This window comes from Balaenoptera ricei, chromosome 5 (assembly GCF_028023285.1).
Source record: "Balaenoptera ricei isolate mBalRic1 chromosome 5, mBalRic1.hap2, whole genome shotgun sequence".
NCBI classification, from domain to species: Eukaryota; Metazoa; Chordata; class Mammalia; order Artiodactyla; family Balaenopteridae; genus Balaenoptera; species Balaenoptera ricei.
The window spans coordinates 30,272,800-30,297,586 of NC_082643.1; the positions used below are offsets into that span (position 1 = coordinate 30,272,800).

General features: G+C 36.0%; 1 protein-coding gene across 1 annotated transcript in view; it reads right to left on the bottom strand.

Moving 5' to 3' along the window:
- The window catches only part of TTC29 (tetratricopeptide repeat domain 29), a 251,221-nt gene that overhangs the window by 172,677 nt on the left and 53,757 nt on the right, over positions 1–24,787 (bottom strand). The window contains exons 5-6 of the mRNA XM_059923939.1: positions 10,827–11,039; positions 3,056–3,141 (exon numbers count right to left, since the gene is read on the bottom strand). Of these exons, the coding sequence (XP_059779922.1) occupies positions 3,056–3,141; positions 10,827–11,039 (299 nt within the window). The remainder of the gene's footprint in view (positions 1–3,055; positions 3,142–10,826; positions 11,040–24,787) is intronic.

The following is a 24,787-nucleotide window of genomic DNA, read 5'->3' on the forward strand; positions in this document are numbered from 1 at the left end:
GGGGATATATGTATATGTATAGCTGATTCACTTCATTATACAGTAGAAACTAACACAACAATGTAAAGCAATTATACTCCAATAAAGATGTTAAAAAAAAAATAAAGGAATGGATTCTTTCACAGTTTTGAAGCCTAGCAATCTGAAATCAAAGGGTTGGCAGGACCATGTTCTTACGGGGAGGGGATCCTTCCTGCCTCTTCAAGCTTCTGGTTGCTCCAGGCATCCCTTGACTTGTGGCACTGCAACTTCAATCTCTACCACCATCTTCACAGGGACTTGTCCTCTGTGGGCATGTCTTCTTGTCTTCTGTCTGTTTCAAACCTCCTTCTGCCTTTTTCTTATAAGGACCCTGTCACTGGATTTAGAGCCCAGCCAGAAAATCCAGCACAATGATCACCTCATCTCAAGAGCCTTAACTTAATTACATCTGCAAAGACCTTTTTTCTAAATATGGTAAAATTCATAGATTCCAGGGATTAGAAAGTGGACATATCTTTTTAAGGCCACCATTCAACCCCCCAAAAAGTAAATATACTTATTAGTTGAGGCAATTGAGACTTAGAGAATTTAAGGGTTTTGTCCAAGGTCACACAGTTAATACGAATGCGAGCTTCACATTTGATTTATGGTTTCCTTACCTCCAGAAAAATAATTTCAATACTTTTTTGAAAGGAGTAACAGTATCAAGAAATTTGTCACTTGGATGCCAAATGCTGCTTCTTAAATACATTCATTACTAGACTACCCTACACCACTACTGTTATCTTCCAAAACTATAGATCAGATTCATCATGCCTGGCATGTTGTCTGTCACTTAGAAGGTGCTCAATAAACAGTTGTCAGTAAATGAATGAGATCATGCCACCAGCCTCATCAAAGTCACCAAACATTCCACATTGCTTAAAAAATGAGCTTCACATTCCAACAAAGCATTCAAGACCCTCCAACCCTCCAAAAGATTAAAAAGTATAATCTTGGAATTACGATGAATTCCTAATTCTTAGAAAGGCTGTACTTAGAATGAGTACAGCCTTTCTAAGAATGTCCAGAAGTCATACAAGAAAAAATTGATAAATTTGGCCACACACGTATCTAAAAGTTCAGGATGGAAGAATTTCATAATAAGGCCAAAAAACAGTGGCCTGGAAAAATATTCACAACATGTGTTAATACATATGTCTAATTTCCTAAAGATATACATAGCTCCTGAGGAAGCAGTCACCTTCATTTATTGTTGTTTGACAATAAACTTGTTAAGCTTCTTTGAAGGGAAGATTAGAAATAAAAATAAATTTTTCTTTAAATTCATCTCCTCTCCTCTCTGAACCAGCATTTCCACCCTTAGGAATTTATTCTGTAGATCTTCTCTCACTTTGGCACAAAGCTATTCACTGCTATACCCTTTGTGAAACAAAACTGATTGGAAATAACCTAAATGCCCACCAATAGGAGATAGTTAAATCCATTAAAGTACAACTATACCATGGGATACTATGAGTCCCTTTTAAAATGAGGCATGTCTATATATACATTAGTATGGAGGAAGTTAATTCAGGGGACAGAACAGTGTGTATAAAACGTTACCATTTTGTAAACAACAAAAAGGACACACATATATATATGCACCTATATGCCAGGCATATCTATGAATATTTTTGGAAGGATAAACCAGAAACTTGTAACTGTATTTGCCTTTGAGACTGAGTACAGGGACGGAAGGAAGATTTATTTTTCACTGTAAACCCTATTGTATTGTTTGAATTTATTTTGCCATGTGCCTGCCATGTGATAGAGAGAGAGAAAGAGAGAATCTATAAGCTAATTTTCACCTAATTTTCCAACTTGATCTCCTACTGTATCCTGTCTTGTACATGACAATTCATTGCTTCTCAAACCCACTGACTATGATCATACTGAGTGTGTGGGAGTGTGTGTGTGTCTCATATGCTATCATCCTCGACTCTCACGCTTTCTGCCTGTATAAATCCTGCCCCTCAAAAGCTCTTCTGTGCAACCTTCCTGATCTTCAGTGTTGAAACTAACTACTCTTACCTCTGAACTCAGAAAACCCCTGTTCATCCTGCTTTGAATTATAGTTGTTTACAAGTTGGTCCCCCTCATTAAATTAGATCCAAAAGGGAAGTGTGCATCTTGTTGGCCTCTGTGTTCCTCAAAGTACCTGGAACACAACAGCCTTGCTGTGTGCATGTCATTAACTAAAAAATATTAAGTAGAAGGGTCAACTAGGAAAACCCAAGTCTCTTACGATTAAACCCAATTTTAAGGATGATAGAGAAAAATATTTAGCACAATCACAGGAATGCTGTTTAGCATGAATATCTAAAAGAGCCAACAAGAGCTCCTCAAAGCTGAAAAATAAAGCCAATACTCATATCGAATAGGATTATTACATGAGATGTATGTGAAATTCAATAAGAAGTTACAGTTGAAATGAGAAGAATGAAAGAAAAATGATTTCAGTTTTACAGAAAAGATAGCTCTTGACATTTTGTTTTTTGGGTTTTTTAGTCAAACACACCAAGCCTGGTCATAAAATAGGCAAACACTGATTTTTATCCTGAAGCAGGCTACTTCTCAGATTGGCACTAGCAATGCCTTCCACCTTTGCAGCCCTCCTTCTCCCACTCCCCACACACAAAGGAAAGGTGCACTGCAATGCAATTCAATCTATTGCTTATTAACTACAGTTTTTTCTAAGAAAACTTTCTCAGATCATATTATGTTTGCTGTAATTTTTTTTTTTTTTTACTATTTACTTTTTGCTGTCATTTAAACCCATTTCCTCTTGTCCTTGGTGATATAGGAGTGGAGGGTCCCATTACTCCATATATTTAACTTTCATCAATAAAACCAATTTTTAATGCTTCTAGAATAGTGCTATTCTGCTTTAGTCTCTATAAATAGGTACACTGACACCCGGCCCACCCCATTTCTGTTGGCCTTATAACAACATACAATAAAAAAAATATAAAACAAATATAATAAAATAAAAATAAAAAGTGGTAGTGATTAAAAGTCAACTTGAACTTACTGCTAATGCTGTTTCATACTCTCCAGCAGCCAAGTGAGCTAAGCCCAAGTAATAGGAAGCTTCTTCTTCCATCTTTTTGTCATTTCCTAAGACAAAAATGTAGAAAAAGTCATTAATGTATTACAGAAATTGGTTTATTACAACAAACAGAATCTTTGCTTTTTAAGAGAGTAGAAAGTTATTATAACAAAGTATACAGATTTATATCAACAATCTTTGAAACCTAACTGTGTACTCATCAAAAAGGCTGATGTTAATACAATTTACCTGGGTCACAGATATAAGTGAGTAACGTGCATTAGCAATATAATTATGAGGAGTTTCCCTCCACAAACAAAACCCAGTATTAGCATTTTGACATTCATATATAAATTCCATACCGGTCCACCATGTAAAACCTATAGTCATTCATCATAGCTGCGACTACGTACGTGAAATAATTGATAAAGAATATCAGCCTTACATGGTGCACAGACAAACACACACACACAGACTGGCATTCAGCTAAGTCTCTAATAGGGCAGATAATTAGCAGATTAAGGAATTATTGTCTTGATTAGGTTCAATTTTAAAGCTATTGGTTAAAACCTGGGTGAGAAGGACTGCCAGAGCTTGGTTTCTTGGTATAAAATTCCATTCATATTTTGAAATCCAAACACATTTTTTCCTTGCTAATGACTGGTAAATGCTTTTCACCATCTTTTCACAAGGAATTTAGCCTTTCTAATTTCTGCATAATGTGCTTTATTCCAGGAGTTATCAAATTTTTCTTTCCAAAAGCAAAATGTGTAAACATGTAACACATGGTTCAACAAGACATACATCATACCATCTAATAAATACATAATTTATTTACATTTAATGTACTAAATTGAACACATAAATCTAATATACTTGCAAGAATCATTAGAGGTTCTTATTTTAAAATGGAATACTATCCTTTTTCTACTTTTGTAAGTCTTTGGCTTTTAATGCTACCTAACTCCTGGGTAATGCAAATGCTGACAGATCCACCCTCATTTTTGATGTTTGGAAAGTAAGCATCCTTAGATTTCTGAACTCTGCATTCCCACCATGATGGATTTCCACAGGAGCTAGCAATTCTCTACGCTGCACTCACTCTCAGTAATCACTCAATTACTTCTCGTGAAGCAGTGGCTCAATTGGAAGACTATGAAGAAACAGGTTGGCAAATGTCAGTGACAGTAGTTTTTTTCTTCTCTAGCAATTTCATCAATTGCAAAGAATTATACCCTCAAGATCTCACTTCAGCAGAGTTGATGGTGCTAGCGATTCAGTCTGGGGAATTTGAACTCATAACTCAGCTGGGCCCTCACTTTTTCTCTGTTATGGGTTTATGACTACTGGGGAGAAGGGTGGGATAGGGAAGGGGAAGAAGGGGTAGAAGGAAGAGACTATGGTGGGAAGTTGCCTCTTAGATAATTAAAGGTTGACTATTTGTAACTTGTACTTTCTGTGTTAAATGGTGTAACCACGTTAAAGCACTAACAACCTCATGCTTGGATAGAGTATCGTCATTTGTATCTAACTTTATGTAAAGGGCAGTCCAGCAAAGAGGAGAAGAAAAAAGAAATCTACCCCTATTGATAGAAAGATTTTGAAGCAGCTAACTCAAATAGTCAGATCACACCAAATATTAGTTTTAAAATAGGATTTAAGTATAAGAATTTTTCCTGCTTACTGAGACAAAGTTAAAGTGAAAGCAATAAAATAATGGAGGAAGATGTCAGCATTATTAAAGCTGAGTAACACAAATACAAGAGAAAAAAGGGTAAAATATTATTTATACTGTGTTGTTTATTTGAGTGGGTTAAATTTATATTGGCCTTGCTATCCAAGTCAATAATCATTTATCTTAAAAAATCATGTTTTTATTTTTAAGACTAAATTGTTCATTCTTACACTAGTATGTTTACTAGAGAATCTAAAGAGGAAGTCGTCACAGGTGGAATAATGGACAGAGATGATGTTCTTCAGAGTAACTCAAATGTTTTATTAAAATGTGCCCTAAAACTTCCTTTTGTTATTTGGCTAAAACATATTCACTCATTTATTTATTCAATGAGTACTTACTGAGGACCTACTCTGTACCAGGCACAGCTCCAAGCACTTGGGATACATCAGTACATTAACCAGACAAATTCCCTGTCCTTGGGAAGTTTATATTTTAGAGAAATATAAAAAAGAGACAAGAAATTGAAAATAAACATAATAAATTATATGGTAAGTTGTATGGTGATAAGTATTCTGGGGAAAAAATAGAGCAGGGTAAGGGGATTTGGGAGTGCTAAGTAGGGGTACAAAGAAAAAGGCAGGTTTCAATATTAAATACAGTTGTCAGGGTAGTGGATATCACTGAGAAGATGGTATCTGCAAGAAAATGAAATTAAAGGTAACAGAAAATTTTGGGAAACACAGAACTATGTGGAAATTAAACACACTCCTAAATAACCAATGTGTCAAAGAAGAAATCAGAAGGTAAACTAGAAAATACTTGGAGATGAATGGAAATAAAAATACAAAAACCCAAAACTTGTGGGAATCAGCTAAAGCAGAGCATAGAGGGACAAGTACAGTTATAAATGTCTATTTTTAAAAATAGGAAACATCTTTCCACTTTACAAAACTAGAAAAAGAAGAGCTAACTAAACTCAAAACAAACAGAGTAAATAATAAAGACTAGAGAGGAAATAAATGAAATAGAAAAAAAATACAGGATATCAATAAAACAAAAAGTTGGTTAATTGAAAAAGTCAACAAAATTGACAGAACTTTAGCTAGACTGAACAAGAAAAAAAAAAAAAAAAAGAGAAAAGCCTCAAGTTATGAAAATCAGGAATGAATGAGGGAAATCACCACAGTCCTTACAGAGATAAAAAATATTTTAAGAGAATATTATGGACAATGGTATACCAACAAATTAGGTACAGTAGATGAAATGGAAAAATTGTTAGAAAGACACAAACTAATGAAATTGACTCAAGAAGAAATAGAAAATATGAATAGATCCACAACAAGTAAAGAACTTAAATTAGAAATCAAGATACTTTTCAAAAAAGAAGCCCAGAGTGCTTCACTGGTGAATTCTACCAAATATTAAAAATATAATCAACACCAATCCTTCACAGACTCCTCCAAAAACTTAGGAGAAAATACTTCCCAAATATGAGACCACTATTATTTTGACATCAAACCAGACAAATACACCACAAGAAAAGAAAACTACAAACCAATATCCATTATGAATATAGACAAAAAATTCCCAACAAAATACTATCAAAGCCAGTCCAGCAGCATATAAAAAGGATTATATACCAGATCAAGCTGGATTTATCCTCCGCATGTAAGGTTGGTTCGACATCTGTAAGTCAATCCATGTAAAATACCATTGTTATTAGAAAGGATAAAAACCACACGATCATCTCAATAAATGCAGAAAAAACATTTCACAAAATCCAATCCTTTTTTATGATTAAAAAAAACCCTCAACAAATTCAGAATAGAAGGGAACTTCCTAAACCTGTTAAAAAAAGTATCTACAAAAAAAACCACAGCTAACATTACACTTTATGGTGAAAGACTGAAAGTTTCTGTCATAAGATCAGGAAGACAAAGATGTCCTCTGACACCAATTCTATTTAACACTGTACTGGAGGGTCTAGCCAGTGCAATGAGGCAAGAAAAAGAAAAGGCACTAGTGGGAGGCAAACTTTTACCTCTATCTTAGGGTTTTTTGGCTGTGCCTGAGAATTAAATTGACAAAAGACAGAATATCAGGAGAAAAGCATATAAATTTACATAAGCTTTAGGTCACATGGGAGCCTTCATAAGGAATGAAGAGCAATGAAATGGCAAAACCTACCTGCTTTAATATTGGGTTGAACAAAGATAGGCAATTGTGGAAAAAGATATAAAGGAAGGAAGGTTAAAGAAGATGAGGATTATTTTAACAAGGTCTGCTTGTGCAGAATTCTCTTGGCCTAGGCTCCCAATCAAAGAATGTTTCTTTTCTCATGGTACAGGGCATCTTTCATATGGGTGTTTCCATTTCCTATTTTTAGGAAGAGGGGGGGAGATTAGAATGCTCCTTTTTGCCTCTTGTTTTTCAAGTGCCTTTAGCTCACAGTACTCTTTATGCCAAAGTGGCATTTGGGGTGGCATATTCTGTTACCCTTAAGCATCAAGATCAGAAAGAAATAAGTAAAACTATACTTGTAGATGACATGATCTTACATATAAAAAATCCTAAAGACTCCACAAAAAACATCAAAGCTAATAAATGAGTTTAGCAAGGTAGCAAGATACAAGATCAATATACAAAAGTTGATTTTATTTCTACACACGAGCAATGAACAATCTGAAAATAAAAGAAAAAATTCCATTTTCAACAGCATCAAAAAGAATAAAATATTAGAAATAAATGTAACAAACCAAGGGCAAAATGTGTACACTGAAAACTATAAAACATCATTAAAAGAAACTAAATAACATGTAAATAGACTGATAACCATATTCATGAATTGGAAGACAGTGTTAAGATAGTGGTATTTCCCAAACTGATCAACAAATTCAATGCAATCCTCATCAAAATCCCAGCTGTCATTTTTGGAGAAGTAGACAGACTGATCCTAAACATCATGTGGAAATATAAGCAATGTGGAAGAACCAAAGCAATATTGAAAAAGGATAATTTGGAAGACTCGCACCGCCCAATTTTAAAACTTACTACAAAACCACAATAAAAAATATGTAGTAGTAGAATAAGGACAGACATGAGGATCACCGCAATAGAATTAAGAATCCAGAAAACAACCCTCACATTTATGGTCAATTATTTTTAACAAGGGTCCCAAGACAATTTATTGAGAAAGAACAGCATTTTCAACAACTAGTACTGGGGCAACTGGATATCCACATACAAAACGTGAAGTTGGACCCTCTTGACATCACACACACACACACACACACACACACACCTAAATATAGGAGTTAAAACTATAAAACTGTTAGAATAAAGTGTAGAAGTAACTTTTCATGAGTTTGGATTAGTGGAAGCCTTCTTAGTTATGATACCAAAAGCACAAACAACAAAAGAAAAAACAAATTACTTTGCACTTTATCAAATTAAAAACTCGGGTTTCAATGGATACCATCAGAAAGTGAAAAGAAACCCAATCTGATGAAGGACTTGCATCTAGAGTATTAGAGAATTCTTGTAACTCTATAATAAAAGGACAAAATAATCCAATTAAAAATGGGCAAAGAAACTGAATAGACATTTCTGCAAAGAAGATATACAAATGGGCAATAAGCACATGAAAAGATGATCAACATCATTAACCAACAGGGAGATGCAAAATAAATTCACAGTGAGATATCACTTTATACCTACTAAGATGACTATAATTAAAAGACAGAAAGTAACAAGTACTGGTGAGGATGTGGCTAAATTGAAACCCTTTATACATTGTTGATGGGAATGTAAAACGGTTCAGCAACTTGGGAAAACTCTTTGCCAGTTCCTCAAGAAGTTAAACATAGAGTTATACCACCCAGCAATGCCACGTTTACGTATATACCCAAAGGAATTGAAAACATGTACACAGATATTCATAGTAGCATTATTCATAATAGACAAAAGGTGGGAACAACGTCAATGTCCATCAACTGATGAATGGATAAAGAAAATGTGATACAACCATACAATAGTGTATTATTTGGCCATAAAAATGAATGAAGTAGTGATACCATCTACGAGATGGATGAACCTTGAAAACATGATGCTAAGTGAAAGAAGCTGGGCTGAAAAGAATACACATAGTATGATTCCACTTGTGTGAACTATCCAGAAGAGGTAAATCCACAGAGACAGAAAGTAGATTAATGGTTGCTAGGGGATAGGGGAAGGAGGGTATGGGGAATGCCTTCTAATGAGTATGGGGTCAGTGCTGATGTTTGTACAACTTTGTGAATTTATTAAAGACCATTGATGACTGAAAGATGAAAATAATAGAATAATAGAGTCATAAGACCACTGTATGGCTGGTGCTATACTTGTGCATTACACCAAGGTGCCCTAACTAAGGTGCACAGTGGATGTCAGTCCTCCTTAAATACCATGTAAACCAATGCGGGAGGCAAGCCTTATCCATGCAATCGTCAGCTTGCTGCTTCAGGTTCCCTGACCAAAGTAGGAGACAACAGTAAGAAGGGATGTTTTGTCCCAGAGCATTTCAGCGGCTGTCAGAGCTCTGTAAAATGCTGTGCAATCTTTTAACCTGTCTACTATCTTATATGAAAAACATGGGCACAAATATTTATTGGATTTAAAAGATATTAAAAATTATTACAGCAGAAGAAGCAAGTTTTCTCCTATTCTCTTTATCTGTCCTTTGGAAAGTGAGAGATGCTTTCAGAAAGGAGATGGCTTGGCAGGCTTTGACTATTGGAAGAGGGCCTAGGAACCTTGCTTTCTTTGTGAACAACCTTACAATTTAGCAAATGTGAACCTAAAGTGAAATATCTTTTCCTAACTAATAACAGTAACTTACATTAAAAGTTCACATAACTTTTCACGTGACTAAAGTTAGCTGCTGAAATTGATCTAAGAGCTAACTACTTATGACAGTGTGTACCCCTTTGGGGAAGGTACTAGATCACCATTCATTCAAAAGCAGTTCATTCAATGGGATACATCTTTCACTGGGGGTGATGTCCTATGGGTATTTTAACTAATATTACTTTTAAAAATTAACATAGAGAATAAGCTTAGATCTTACTTTCACTCTTTAAAAAATTAAAATCAAACCCAGGAAATCAGTCCTGTTTACTCCATATAAGCCATTTGTTACTCAATAAGCCAACTGATTAAATACGTCCACAAGCTGATGAACTTTCGTTCAAGAGCATAACTTCCATCTTTTTCTCCTTCATGAAAAGTAATTTATTAATATACTACTCTGAGGTCACAAAACATCCTTGCATCTCACAAAGTAAAAGCTTATGAGTATATGTTCCAATTTTTGTCTTTATATTTTATACATATTTTAATGATAATAGAATATTAAGGATGTGATCAGCTGTCACAAAAGCATTTTCACTGCTGTAAGCGTGCATACAAATCACCTGGAGATCTTGCAAACCTGCAGATTCTGATGCAGTCGGTCTGGGGTGGGGCCTGAGATGTTGCGTTTCTTATAAGCTTCCTGGTGATGCTGAGGCTGCCAGACCAAAGGCCACACACTTTGACAGGCAAGGGTCTAAAATATATTCAAGTTCTATCTTCCTGTTACTCTTAACTAAATAGTTATCATACCTTTCCTATTACCCCACCATAGGGAATTTACAAACAATGAAAGGTCTCTCAGATTGTAAGAAATATATGACCTTAAGCACACACACACACACACACACACACACACACGTGCACACACACACACACACACACACACACACAGAGTTAACTTTTGCAAATGACCTTACCTTCTCATCATGGGTTTACTGTTTTATAACATCATTCCCAGAGGGTTGCAATTTTGGAGATAAAGCTTTCAAGAAACGAATGGATTTCTTGCTGTCAGCACTAAGGCCCCTCTGTTTTACAGTGAAATTTGAAAGTATATTGATGGCATTTGTCCCTGCATTTCATAGGAAATGATCACCCAAACACTTGACGATTTTTACCTCCCTCTTGGGAGAAGCAGTATCTGCCCATTAAAGGCAGCAATGTGAGTTGCTCTTTTCCACCCACCTTCTTTGGCTATTTCAGAAGCTTTTATTAGAATTCTGATGGCCTGTTTGTATTCTTTATTTTCCAGCATTTTGTCTGAGAGTAATCTGTAAGTCCTCAGGAGACTCTCACAGGCCAACAAGTTGAGAACGCGGCCTGTCTCATCCTTCCATATCCGTCCCTGCGTCAATTGATGGAAGGCCTCATAATGCTCTGCAGCTTCCAGAAGCTGACCTGTAGAATAAAAGCCATTCATAAATACAAACCACAGGCCAGAACATATTTTCAAATATTTTGCATACATCTTGTGCTTTACTATTAAAGTGTGTGTGGGCGGGGAGAGGACCACGGAATGCAGCCAAGTATTTCTAAGGCTGAAGAGGACTTCAGCTGGGAAAGGAGCTATCTCAATTTGGACCTCGGATTCAGCACTGATTTTGAAAGGATACCCGCTAAAGGCATATACTTGGGCTAGCAGAAATTGAGGAGAATTGCAAATGTTTAGAGACGGTGTGAATGTCAAGTAATAATTATTAATAACAATCATATTAGCTAACATTTATTCAACATTATATATGCAAGGAACTGTGCTGTGCACTTTATATGCATTTCTCATTTAATTGTCAAAACAGGCCTATGGAATAGAGAATTTTAAAATTACAATGTAACTTAACTGCCCTTCTCAATTATATTTTATAATATAGTCTGAAATATATCTTCTCAAAGCCAAAACTCTAAATTAACTTTAAGTTATTTGATTCCTTGAAATGTGACAAGCACGTTTCTGGAAGGGTAGTTTGTAGTTCCATGATATAGACTGTATTTTACTTGTGAATTGCCTTGTAGAAATGCACACAAAATCCTGTAATGTAAATGCTCTTTTATGGTATTGGAGTTACCTAATTGGAATGAACTGGAAAAGCACTTACATCTAGGCATTTCAACAATCGTAGTTAAGAGTGAGTGCAGGCTCCAAACAGACAGTCTGAATTCCTCTACCAGTTTTACCATTTTTGCTGTTTAGCCTCAGGTTAATTACTACACTCTCTGTGCCCGAATTTAATTCTTCTGCAAGTAAGATTATAGTTTAACTATTCATGGTGTTATTGTGAGAAATGAATTAATACCTGTTCAATATCTGATACAGAGTAGGTACTCAATAAACACGGCTGCTGTTACCAGTTGTCATAGTGATAATATTTTTAAAAACCCACAGGCCAATTGAATTATAGCCACTATTTATTTTCCCTTTCTTTAAGTACAACACAGTCTTCCTGCAAAATATGTAGTTGAGTCCTTATGACAATATTATCACAACTGATTAAATTAACGTATGTAGGCCATATTAGGCTCAATATATTTCCTCAAATAAGATGCACTGCATATTACAGATTGGACATTCCAGGATACTGTAGCCACTGCCATCACTATTGCATATAATTTCCTCCTATTTTTGCACTGAATTTGCTATCAAAATAAATATTAAAAATGCACAGATAAAGACGAACAGTATTTTCAAAGAAACACAACAGAGATGTATAATCAGCAAATAAGCTGTACAAAAATTCAGTAAAGACATGGCCAGTCTGAGTCGCATGCAGAAGGAGGGCATATCAGCAAAGATACATAGAGAGAGGTGGGTGTGTGCTCCTGAGTTGTTTATAAACTTGTATTATGAAATTTTCATGTGATGAAAGACTACAAAGCCATAAATACGATATTACAGAAGAATATTTGATTACATGGACAGGTGCTTATGATAAGTGAAAATATTGAAAAACATCAGATAACATTTACAAAGCATTACCAGTGTTATATGGGTGATGAATTGGTTTCTTTTCTGTTTTTTCCCTGATTATTGGCATTTTCTAATGTTTCTATCATCAAAATGTGTTCAGTTTGTAAAGAGAAATATATAATGGAAACTATTTTAAAATTAATGCCCAGTCCTTTTTCATTTTGATGCAGATACTCAAGGTTGAAGTTTACTGTTCTATCTTTACATTTAACTGACAATTTTTCTCTTACCTCCCACAAAAGCAGGCATAGTTTTTCACCTCTCTCCTGCAGCACCTCTGCCTGAAACACCTTTCTCCAAATACCCATGACTCTCGTTTCTTTTTTAAAACTCGAATGGAGCATTGACATATATGTGTGTCATGTTTCCTCTGTTAACTATATTTCTGCCTGTAAAGTATAGCTCTGTATCCCTGGAAAGATGTATATGAGAGTTCTTTTTTTTTGTCCAGCATCCATCTATTTATAAAGTATGGATACATATTTCTTTTTGGCCATGTGAATAGGGACAAGTGGATACAGGGAACTGTGAGTAAACCAGATAGTTCCAGAAAAACTTGGGACCATAAGGAGACTAGGAAGGGCCTAACAGCATCTGTGGTCACACACAGTAACCATATGGAAAGAGGGTCCAAAAATGTGTTATAAAATAACAGATTCACTAAGAATTCCAGGAGGAGAGCCAGGAGATGAAGCTTTGGATAACTCGACTAATTACAATGAGATGCAAATGATGCATAATTATGTAAATAGCATATGAGAACTGATAGCTGGGTCCAAGATTTGATCCACATGGTGGAAGAAAGGGGCGGTAAGGGGAGGGGAGGGTGAAAGTGGGGAAAGGATATGTGGAGGAAATGGGGAGAGGGCTGAAGAGGGGGAAGGGGGGGGACAAAGGTGGGGACCGTGTCTCTGTATTCCAAACAAGCCAGACTTCCCTCTGTGTTACTGATGTGATTAGGTTTCCTGCACAGGCTAAGCAGAAATGAGAGGTTCTCGGGACATTGGTTTCAATTGGCCACTATGGAAGGGGGCCTTGGAATGACTGGGAAACAGACTTTTCAGTTGAGTTTGATTTTTGCTTGAGCACTTGGGGCTAGTATCAGTGTACTGCTTAGGTCATGATTATCAGCCAAGGTTCAGCTCTTACAAGGATATATTTGAAGTCTGCCATGAGGAAGGAGCAGTCCAAGATGCTTGGGTAAAAGGAACAGGGAGCTACTACTTCTTGAAGTCCTACTGGGTGCTAGTCAAAATGGAACTTTTTTTTCCCCAGACATTATCTTATTTAACCTTCCAAAACTGGTGCAGTAAATATGACTTTTCTTTTGCACCAAAGAGAAAACCGAGGCTCACAAACATTAAATGACTCAAATAGCTAAAAAGTGATGTTTAGGATTTAAACCCAGGGTCACCAAACACCCACACAGCTTAGTTCTGCCACATTAGGTACAAGTCAGAAAACTTGGGTGGAGTAAGTTAGAGTCTCTGGACATAAATATCTGAAGTTAAAAACAATGCTTGAGTTATGTGATTTCTAGTCTCTACCAGTTCTATAATTCTGTGACTCTACTCAGGCAATCACAAGATCCTCCAACATGAAAGAACAGATACTAGCCACTGATGTGCTTCTCTTTGCTCTTCCTGAAGGAGTCTGATGTAAAACCAGCTCTGTAACCTGCCCCTAAATTCTCTAACCTAAACCATGAGGTGACATCCATGCGGTGAAGGCACCTAGGATGTCCCATACTTAGTCCTAACCTGTGGTCACAGGTTATTCATGGTTTCATGTCCCCTTCCTTAACCACTTTGCCACAGAGGAGGTCACTGGGGATTCTGACCAGCACAGCACAGTTTTAAAAATTTATTTATTTATTTATTTTAAAATTTTTATTGGACTATAGTTAATTTACAATGTTGTGTTAGTTTCAGGTGCACAGCAAAGTGATGCAGTTATACATATACATATATCCACTCTTTTTAGATTCTTTTCCCATACAGGTTATTAAAGAATACTGAGTAGAGTTCCCTGTGCTATACAGTAGGCCCTTACTAGTTATCTATTTTATATATAGTAGTGATCAGCACTGTTTTAAACCAAGGTGACTACGTAGAAGAAGAAGAGGTTTCCAGCCCTTCTCAGATGTAGGGAATCGTTTCTAAAGTTATTTGGTGGCAAGTAAGACTGTAAGTAAGCCAGCAAGGATTTGATCCAAATAATCAGAAGCACACAAACGACCAGGCTGCAATTTCTAAAGGCTGGTCAGAATTTGAAAGTACATATTATAATATGGTATAATATTTGATTTAAAAATATTAAAATATGTCTACACTATGAAGGGAGCATAGTAGTTTAAATAGGCAAGTATTTCCCTTTAAGCATGATTAACAATGATATCATTTCCATGCAATTTATATTTCCAACTGTGAACAGGATTTTAAGGATTTTCTTACTTTCTGAGTAAAGACTCATATTACTATTGACTAGATATTTATTAAGACATAATGCATCCTGTGTTTATCTGTAATTTTTAAATTTAAGATACCTGAGAGAAATGTTGTAAGAGGTCATCAATGTAGTGATCATTCTGACACTACACATGTAAATACAAATGAAGATCATAAACCAGTTTTTCAAATTTGGCTCACAGCAAACCTTTATAGCTTCTTCACCGTGTTCATGTGTTGTCTGCCCTTTGTTAGCAAATAAACTTGAATATATCAGGACCAGACAAGATTCCCAGATCCCACCATCAATCTTGTTGAAGGACAAGCGTCTAGATAATCGTCCTTCTCCAGAATTCACAGGTGTTAACATTATTTTTCATTGAGAAAGAGGGCAGAGAGAAGAAGAAGAATTACACCAAGGTATCACAAAAGTAAAAGTTGACTGAAAATGGAAAAGAGAAGGGCACATTCATAGATGTTAAAGGTCTCCTGAGGGGACATGAGGTTTATCTTGTTGCACCAGGCATTACTCATCACTATGAGTAACAAACATCACAGGAGTAACTGTGACAAGAAAGGCATACTAACCATTGTTCAGCTAAGTGCCTGGTTCCATGCTAAGAAAAAAATCCAGAGTGTCCACTAATATCTCAAGTGAATCAGGGAAGAAAATGGAGCCAAGATGTTTTGTGGGAGCAACTGGAGATGACCTTCCACCAATACCATCAGTAATGGATTTAGCTCAAGAACACGAGATAGTATCAGAAAACACATCATGGGAGACACACTGTGAACAATTGTGTAAGACAAGAATCCAGGCATGGATAGAAGTAGCCTCAGTCTCAGGTGTTGTTTTTTTCTTTTGGTTTGCTTTTGTTTTTTTTAAAACAATTATATAACATCTACATAAACGCCAATATTGTATGCATTTATAGTTTTTCACCCAAAAGAAACTGTACTCTTAAAATAAAACTACTACAAAGGAGCTTCACTTTACCTAAAGCCCACATAAACAAGAAATCTAGCCATTTATTTAAAAATATAAACAAAACCCAAACAATGTTGTAAACTGCAAAATGTCTGGTAGGATGTTAAGATAAATACTACGCAGAGAAAATAAGATTTTATACATTTGGGTATTACCCAGGTTGTTGCTTACCCCTCTTCCCTGGTACAACATCTCTGAAAGTTTATAGATATTTGTTGTATCACAGCAGATGTCTAGAACAAATATTAAGCAAAGGAGAATGTATATGATCTCCCCCATTTTAGTTTTTTTTTAAAGTAGGAAGATTGACTAGATATTAACACAAATGGGTTTAAATGTGAAGCTGCCATAAAAGCAGGAACATAAATGTAATTCTCCCAGCCGCTATTTTGATGCACATTTTTGATTCCATGAATATTTTATGAAATGGCCCAAACTAAAGCCATATAACATTCCTGCATTACTGATGCTTGCGCCCGTAAGCTACGAACATTAGAGGCATGATTGAGTGCATTAAAATGAACTCGTTCAGCAGTGCATTGATTACTTGAAGGGGGAGGGAAAAGAAAAAAGAAAAAAAAAAAGAAGAAGTTGCTCCACTTAAGGAAACAGCAAACAAATCTAAAGTTTGCAATATTATAAAGGCGTAAGCAAGTCTGAAATAAAATTTCCTAAATAGAGTGTGACTCTGTCTAGACCTGACATTAATTAGGCAAGGTGTTAATTATGCCCAAAAATGGCTCTGGTATTGTTCAGGTAATTTCAAATGTCACAATCTCTAAGATGCACAGGCGGGTCTGCTTTAGCTCTATGCATCAGCAATTCTGAAAATAGCTAATTATTTCCTTTTCTATCAACTTGCACACTTGCCAGTAAAAATAACGCTACAGGAAAAATTGCATGAAAATAATTTGACAGGTCCATAAGGCCTATTTCTTCAGCAGCTCTGGTATAAGTCATAAGCATATTTAGTTGTAAATGGTGCACATTTGTTGAAGAATTTAGGGAAATATTCCACTTTGGTTTAAAACAACAACCTAAAGGAACAATAAAGCTTTATGTATATTATATTACATTTTAATCTGGAGCTACTGGACATCTTTGGCAGTTAAGTTACCATTCTGTGCAATGTAGACATAAAATCTGCTGGAAGCAAATTGAACAGTAGCAAAAAGAGAAATATGTTATTGCCTTTTTGTAAAAACAAAAGACATTGCTTTCCATTTCAGTTTAACTGCATGAGCAATTTATATTATCTTTAGGTTGTAACATTCAATTATGATAATAATAACGGCACGATACACGCTGAAATATTAAGGGCTCGTCATACTTCCCAATGGAAACTATCACTTTCAAGGGTTTATCTCTTGTCAGGGGAGATTTGCTCTGTACTATAACCCACTGCACACCATTGCAAAATGGAATGCTGGAAAACAAAGATTTGGTTTCTGTAACTCAATGGCATCCCTAATAAACTGGGAAGAAAATGTGCCCATACTTTTGAGTAGCTGCTTTGGGATACTTAGAAGAAATTTAAGGTATTATTTAAAAAATGGAATCCTTTATCATTTTGAGCAAAGATTTCAGATGGACATTACAGGAATGCTATCATGTCCCTGTTAAAGAGTACAGGTCACTAAACCAGACAATGAAAAGGATCTCAGGAAGATAGGAAGCCAGGTGTGGGTGAAACTCACCAAAGTCTTTATCACTGATGTTGGCAATACTGGTGAGTTAACTTTTAAATTCCAGAAAATTTGCCTGGACTTTTCAAATATTCTGGAGGAACTGTTATTAATTGTTGTTGTTTGTGATTTTAGATTACTGAATTGTGGTCAGGGATGGACATGATGCCCAAACTTGTCATAAGAAACTTGTCATACTAAATCTCAGATGGTAGTTTCCATCCAAGTGTTATAATTTCTAAGGATTAAGCATTGGACAGTTTTGCTTTTAAATGCTCACAATTGGAAGTATTGAAATCACTCAAATAATTTTTAAAAATGTAAACCACTTGTATAATGAATAAACAATAGGAAATTAATACTAGCCATTAAAAAGCTCATAAACATTCCACCTCATCTCAAAATACTAAGTAAAAAGTGTTGACAAGCGTAAAAGTCTGAGGAGAAATAAAGTCAATATTGACATTAGATCAACTAATGAATTATATTGCTCTGGACTTAATCAATAATGTAATTCTTGCTTGAATTATAGATTGCTCATGATTTTAAATAAACCACATTCTGATTGTGTGTACTATATGTTTATATGAGCAAAGAGAAAGGTATAGAGCATATATGCCAAAGTATCAGTATTGATTCTTTTATAGGAGATGGTGGAGAGTGAGGATATTAACTTTTCCCCTTTACATTGTCGTTCTGATTGACAACATGAATGTGCTAATTCTGTATATTACAAAAACCTAATTAACTGAAAGTAATCTATTTAGGTGAGTATGGAGGGAGAAAAATAATGTTAGTGGAGCACTTACCACCATATGCCTAGCATGAATAGTAACTGATATATATGTGTGTGTATATATATATGTATGCATGTATATCTATAGATATATAAGTATCTACATCTTATTTTAAATTTGTATTTATTTTTTATTGACGTATAGTTGATTTACAATATTATATTAGTTTCAGTTGTACAACAGAGTGATTCCAAATTGTTATAGATTATTTAATGTTATAAAATATTGGCTATATTCCCTGTGTTGTGCAATATATCCTTGCAGCTTATTTATTTTGTACATTGTAGTTTGTACCTCGTAACTCCCTACCCTTCTCTTGCCCCTCTCCCCTTCCCTCTCTCCACTGGTAACCACTAGTTTGTTCTCTGTATCTGTGAGTCCATTTCTATTTTGCTATTGTCATTTGTTAATTTTTTTAGATTCCACATATACGTGATAATAGTATCTACATTTTAGGGATGGAGAAAATGAGCCTCGGGGGGTTCTCTTGCCTAAATTTCACATACCAAGCAGGTGGCAGAGCTGATGCCCAAAGCTCATGATGGCTTTATCTGCTCAAGGTGACCCCTCTTTGGAAACTGTCCAAGGAGGACAGTTTGACTTAAAAGCAAAGGCCAAGGTTTAAACCTGAGCACCATGATATCATTGGACCACTCGCACCCTTTCTTTAAGGGCTCTGAAACAAGGACAGCAACGCCAACCTCAGGGCATGGCTGGAACAGGCACTAATAGAGCTGCGTCGGCACCCTGCAAAGTGCCTGGTGCTTTGTGGACGTTCAGTAAGTTTTCATGCCATTTTATCTATTTTTTTTCAGGTTTGCCATTTGGAGCCATATCTGGATGAGATATATCTGTTGTGTGGAATGCTTCAACTCCAAAACGTTATGCAACAGTGTGACTTATTCAAATGGAAAGCTTTTTAAGACACTAGATGGAAACAGCACACTTCATCCAACTTGCGCCCAGCACCCCTCTCACTCTTGGTCAGTGGTACCTCCTAGGAGCAGTGTCTCTTCTCAGAGAGTCAGAGGAGATACTGCGTCCAGAAGGGTGAATCAGTGGGGCAGGAACTGCAGGCTCAGTGCAGCGATTCAACACCTCCTTGCAAAGCTTTGAAAAAGAGAAACCCGCTACAGAGCAGGCACCTCTGAATGAGGCTTCCTCTGCCTGCTACTAGTTAAGCAGTAAATAATTAAAACACCCTGAAAAAGACAGGTAAAATACAAGCCACAATGTCAGTAACACAGACATGAAAGAGAAGGGGAAAAAAATGAATTAAAAAAAAGGCAATGAAATAATTCATTTGAAGCTCTAATAAAGTTTCATTTGCAGTCTTGTTTAAAGATATATCAGACTTTAGGGATGTAACCTAATTACATTTTTATTCTAAGTTCCATTCAAAGATCTTGGACTTTGATTCTTTAACACAGATCAAACATGGAATAATTTTCTTGTGGCTATCAATACTTAAAAAGGATCTCTTCATTAAATACTATAAGGTCTTAGGAACGTGTACACATAGTAGATGGAGAATAAACTGACATGCCTTTAAAAGTGACAGTTAATTTATGTAGAAATAGCGATGCTAATTCACTTAACTTCTGAAAAAAAAAACTTTTTAACTGTGACGTTCACTTTTATTCAAATATAAAGTGACTCAGTTTCTAATACTGATCAAATCAGATGCCCCTTAGAAAACATATACTAGTGCCCACTTTCTAAATCCATTTTTGGAATTTACCTGGAAAATGAAATCCTGGAAGTAGCAAGTCTTGCAATCTTGCAGAGATTAAAGGGAAGATGCTTTCAACAGGCCTGCAGTCAACCCAAGAGCCTTAGTGATGGGTGGATGTGTGAGAGTAATCAATGCTCATACTTAGACACTTTCTGGATTGGCTTTACTTCATATTGTTACTAGGAAACCTCAATGGAATAATGCCTTTGCTCTCCCAGAGAATCTTTTTTGGAAAAGTTTCCTCCAAAGGGAAACTTTAAGATGCTAAATTAGAAGCAGTTTAAAAGTGGGGGAAAACAAACAAACAGGACTTATTTTTTTAACTATGAAGAGGAAAAATATGTTCCCAATGAACAGGCAGAGTTGTACTAGAGTTATGAACAGGTAGGGCAAGTACAGTAGGACTTAAAGAGGCCAGCAGGAAAGCCGGCAGAGTTTTGGTCATGATTCAGTGGCAACCATTGGGAGGTTTTTGTCAGAGTTGGTTTTTGTTTGTTTTCCCTGCTTTGAAATATCCACAGTGTCCACCAGTGAATCTACTTTCAAGGATAAACACTGAATATGATGTCCTTTGTTCATTCAAGTGCTGTTTTCTCTTACAGTATTCTGTATGTAATGCAAGCTTCATTGTTACAAATTTTAAAATATGATAGCAATTTAAATAGAAAATAAGAGTTGTTTAAAACCAAAAATAACCATATTATGCTTGTCAAAATCTATTAATAGCAAATAACAAAGACGTCATTTTCTCACCACTGTTTGGTACATGAATAAACTACTAGGTTTAGAAAGACAAAAGAAAAATTTCAATCTTCACTATATTTAGGATGACCAATTCCTCCAGGTTGGCCAGGACATTTTTTTGTTCCTACCCCAAAAATGTGGAGTCCTGGGAACCCCCTGATTCTCAGGCAAATGGGATGATCAGTCTCCGAAACACTGACCCAAAATACAAAGAATTTTGAAAATATAATTGAGTAAAACACAAAAGTGATACTTAGCAAAAGCATAATGCAGTATGTGTTTTACTTGTTTTATGGGCAAAAATATTACATCAGCATGAATGAAATACTACATGGGTAAATCTCAAAAATTACTAACAATGACACCATCAGTCAATGAAAATGTTTTTATTTTGGTCAAGCATCATTCTACTCCTTATCCATGCATAATTTTTACACAGTTATAAAGAGATTACTATAATTAGTTTGCTTATGTAAATTATTTTATTAGAACTATTACTTTCCATATTAAGTATTTCCATAACTGCATTATAAATGGCTGCACAATATTTTTTTTGCGGGGGGATGTATACTTTAATCATCTGTCTAGTGCTTTTATATTTAGATTATTTCTCCACTATAAATAATGTTTCAATGAACCCCTTCATGTATTTTTCTATTTTTAATTTTTTTTAAATTTCTACAAGTGAAATTAATAGATAAAGATGTATGGGGGCTTCCCTGGTGGCGTAGTGGTTGAGAATCTGCCTGCCAATGCAGGGGACACGGGTCCGATCCCTGGTCTGGGAAGATCCCACATGCCGCAGAGCAACTAGGCCCGTGAGCCACAACTACTGAGCCTGCTCGTCTGGAGCCTGTGCTCCGCAACAAGAGAGGCCGCGATAGTGAGAGGCCCGCGCACCGCGATGAAGAGTGGCCCTCACTTGCCGCAACTAGAGAAAGCCCTAGCACAGAAACGAAGACCCAACACAGCCATAAATAAATAAATAAATAAATAAATAAATAAATAAATAAATAAATAAAATTAAAAAAAAAAAAAAGATGTATGGAAAATTTTGTAGTTCCTATGCATTGCCATATTGCTGTCCAACCATTTAAATGATTCATATTACCACCAGCAATACACATAAGTATTATTTTAAGGAACCATGATTGCTTTGTTTTCTCGCATTTTACAAATATTTCACAATTATTCAAACTGATTTTTAGAGAAGTTAGTTATTTTCCTCTATGTTCATTACATATCATATTTCCTTTTTGGCAAATGATCTGTTTGTATCCCTTTTCTACTCATTACAGTGGTCTTCACATTTTCCTTACCAACTGATGTATTCATTACATAGAATACACCTACTAATGTCTTTGTAATATATGCTGCACATAAAGTTATTTTTTTCTCCTTTCTCCGACCCCCTACTCCATATCTGAATACTGTCTCTTCTGCTGAAATGTCTGGAAGTCATCCTTTCCATCGATTCAGCCAGCAGACTGGCTCGCTCTCCTTACCAGTCTTAATGCCTCCTTAATCTTCCCCTGCTTCTAGCTACCCCAGTTCTAGGTTACCCCACCACAATTACTGGACAACCTAATTCGTACATGGATTCCACCAAATGACAAAAAGCCTTGTTATAAAGCCACCCAAGCCTTCATGTCCCTACTCACTCAGTTTGCTAGTCATTTTCTTTTCCACTTTGCTCTCCATATTTGGAAGGCCCTCTATACAGTATTAGCCTTTATGGATTTAGTTCTCTTAGAGAACCATCCTTTATATGCGTAATCTGGATAGGCTAAAATGGCAGTGGAGATTAAGTCATGAGGGGGTCATGTCACTGGTACTCCCTGATGGAATGGGTTTCTCACTGAGCACTACAGGGCATCTGGAGGGGTAGGGCTGGGGAAGGACCATGGAGGCAAATGGTTGGACAAGTTGGCAAATGACAGAGGACACAGAAAAGGAGATACAATTTTTTTTATTCATAATTTTGTGAGGGCCAGTTTTTTTTTTTTTTCAGAAGCTTTTTCTTGTGACAATCTAAATAAAAATAAATGAAGGAAAAATAAACCCAGAAGGTCAACTTTGTGAGGTGTCCGTTGAGCAATCCTTGTCTAGGGAGGTGGTGTTGGGGAGTGGGAAGGGCACTGAACCAAAGATCTGAGGACACAGGGTCCCGTCTTGGCTCTGACAGGCTTTAGTTGTCATTTAACCTCTCAGAATCCTATTTTCTGCAAATCTGAAATGGGAATAATATCTCCTACCTCATTCATGAGAAAAAGCGTGACATCTGTATCATCTATATCTACTAATACACCTTTCTATATGTGACTGCCATTATGTACATTGCAGATACGTCTGATTTGTTCTATGTCTGCCTAAATGTTAGTTAAATCAGTTTGCAGAGCCATGCACATATAGAGATGTTTGTGTGTATTTGTGTTGAGTATGACACAGAGAGGGGAGAGGGAGCTGACATGAATGTAGAACTCTGAATCCAAGTCTTGTGCCTGCTACTAACAAAATATGTGGCCATGGCAAAATTGTTTCATTACTCTGTTTCAGCTTCTTCATCTAGTAAATTAGAGTCTGGAATAGATGTCTTTTAAGACCTAATATGGCTCTAACATTCATTCATCTAAAAGAATTAAACAACATAATTTCCCAACCCAGTTTTCGACAATTGAGAACAATTTTACAATTTACTAAATCCACATTTACCTGTTAATCCATAGAAAAGGTTTTTCCTGACCCTTAGGGCCACCCTTATAGCATCCCTTCCTGAACATCAACTGCAGGAATCATGAACACATATAAAATTAATCCCTCAGAGAACAATTCTCTTCTATTTCCCACCCAAGCTACCACCCTTCAAAGGGTTTCCTCATTTGTATGCAGTAGCCCAGCATCCAATGGTACAACAAGGATAAGCAGAAAAAGCCTGCAAGCTCTCGAGACCAAGAGAATACATACCTACTAAGCACCTACTGCACAAACAAAAGTGGTCCTACCACTTGGAAAGGCAGCAGGGAAGTTATTCATGGAAGCAAGGCCTCCAGTCTCCAGATAGGCTTAATGTTCTGAAGGAAAAGTAAAGAAGTTGACAGTTTTTAAGGACTGATCTTTCAGTAGACATTTAAGTGACCACAAAAATCAGAGCTGGAAGGGAACACAGAGCAAAGAGCATCTGCTCCCACTGCCTCATTTTACAGACGAGGAGAGCAAGATCCACAATGATGAAATAACTTACCCGGATACACATAGTTACTTAGCAAATGGCAGTGTCCAAAGAGAGTCTAAGTTTATTGCCCAATCTAATAGTTTTTCCTCTGCTAGATTTCATCTCTAGTCTGATGCTCAAATGCTGTTAGGTTAACTGTGCAGACCAAGATAGTCATCCAACGTCAATCAACCATCACTAATTTAAACTCTGTTATGAATTTGCAGGTTTCCAACTTATATCTTTATAAAAGCTTTTGTCCCATATTTCTAATATCCCTGTAGATTTAGGCTTCCCTTGCTATCAGAAAAACCATCAATAATTAACATTTCCCCCCACTTTTCTACATGATTAATAATATGATTGGATCTCTAATAGTTCTTTAATCATCACCATTTTTTTTCTTACCAACTGTAAAAACCTCTGTCCTTTTCAATACTTTTTAATTCAATGAAATCTTTAAAATTAGCTAGTTCCCCCCTCACCCCTATTAAAAAATAACACGTGCACAAGATAACCAATTCTAATAGTGCAAAACGGTGTATAATGCAGAATACCTCCTGCCATTCCACATCAT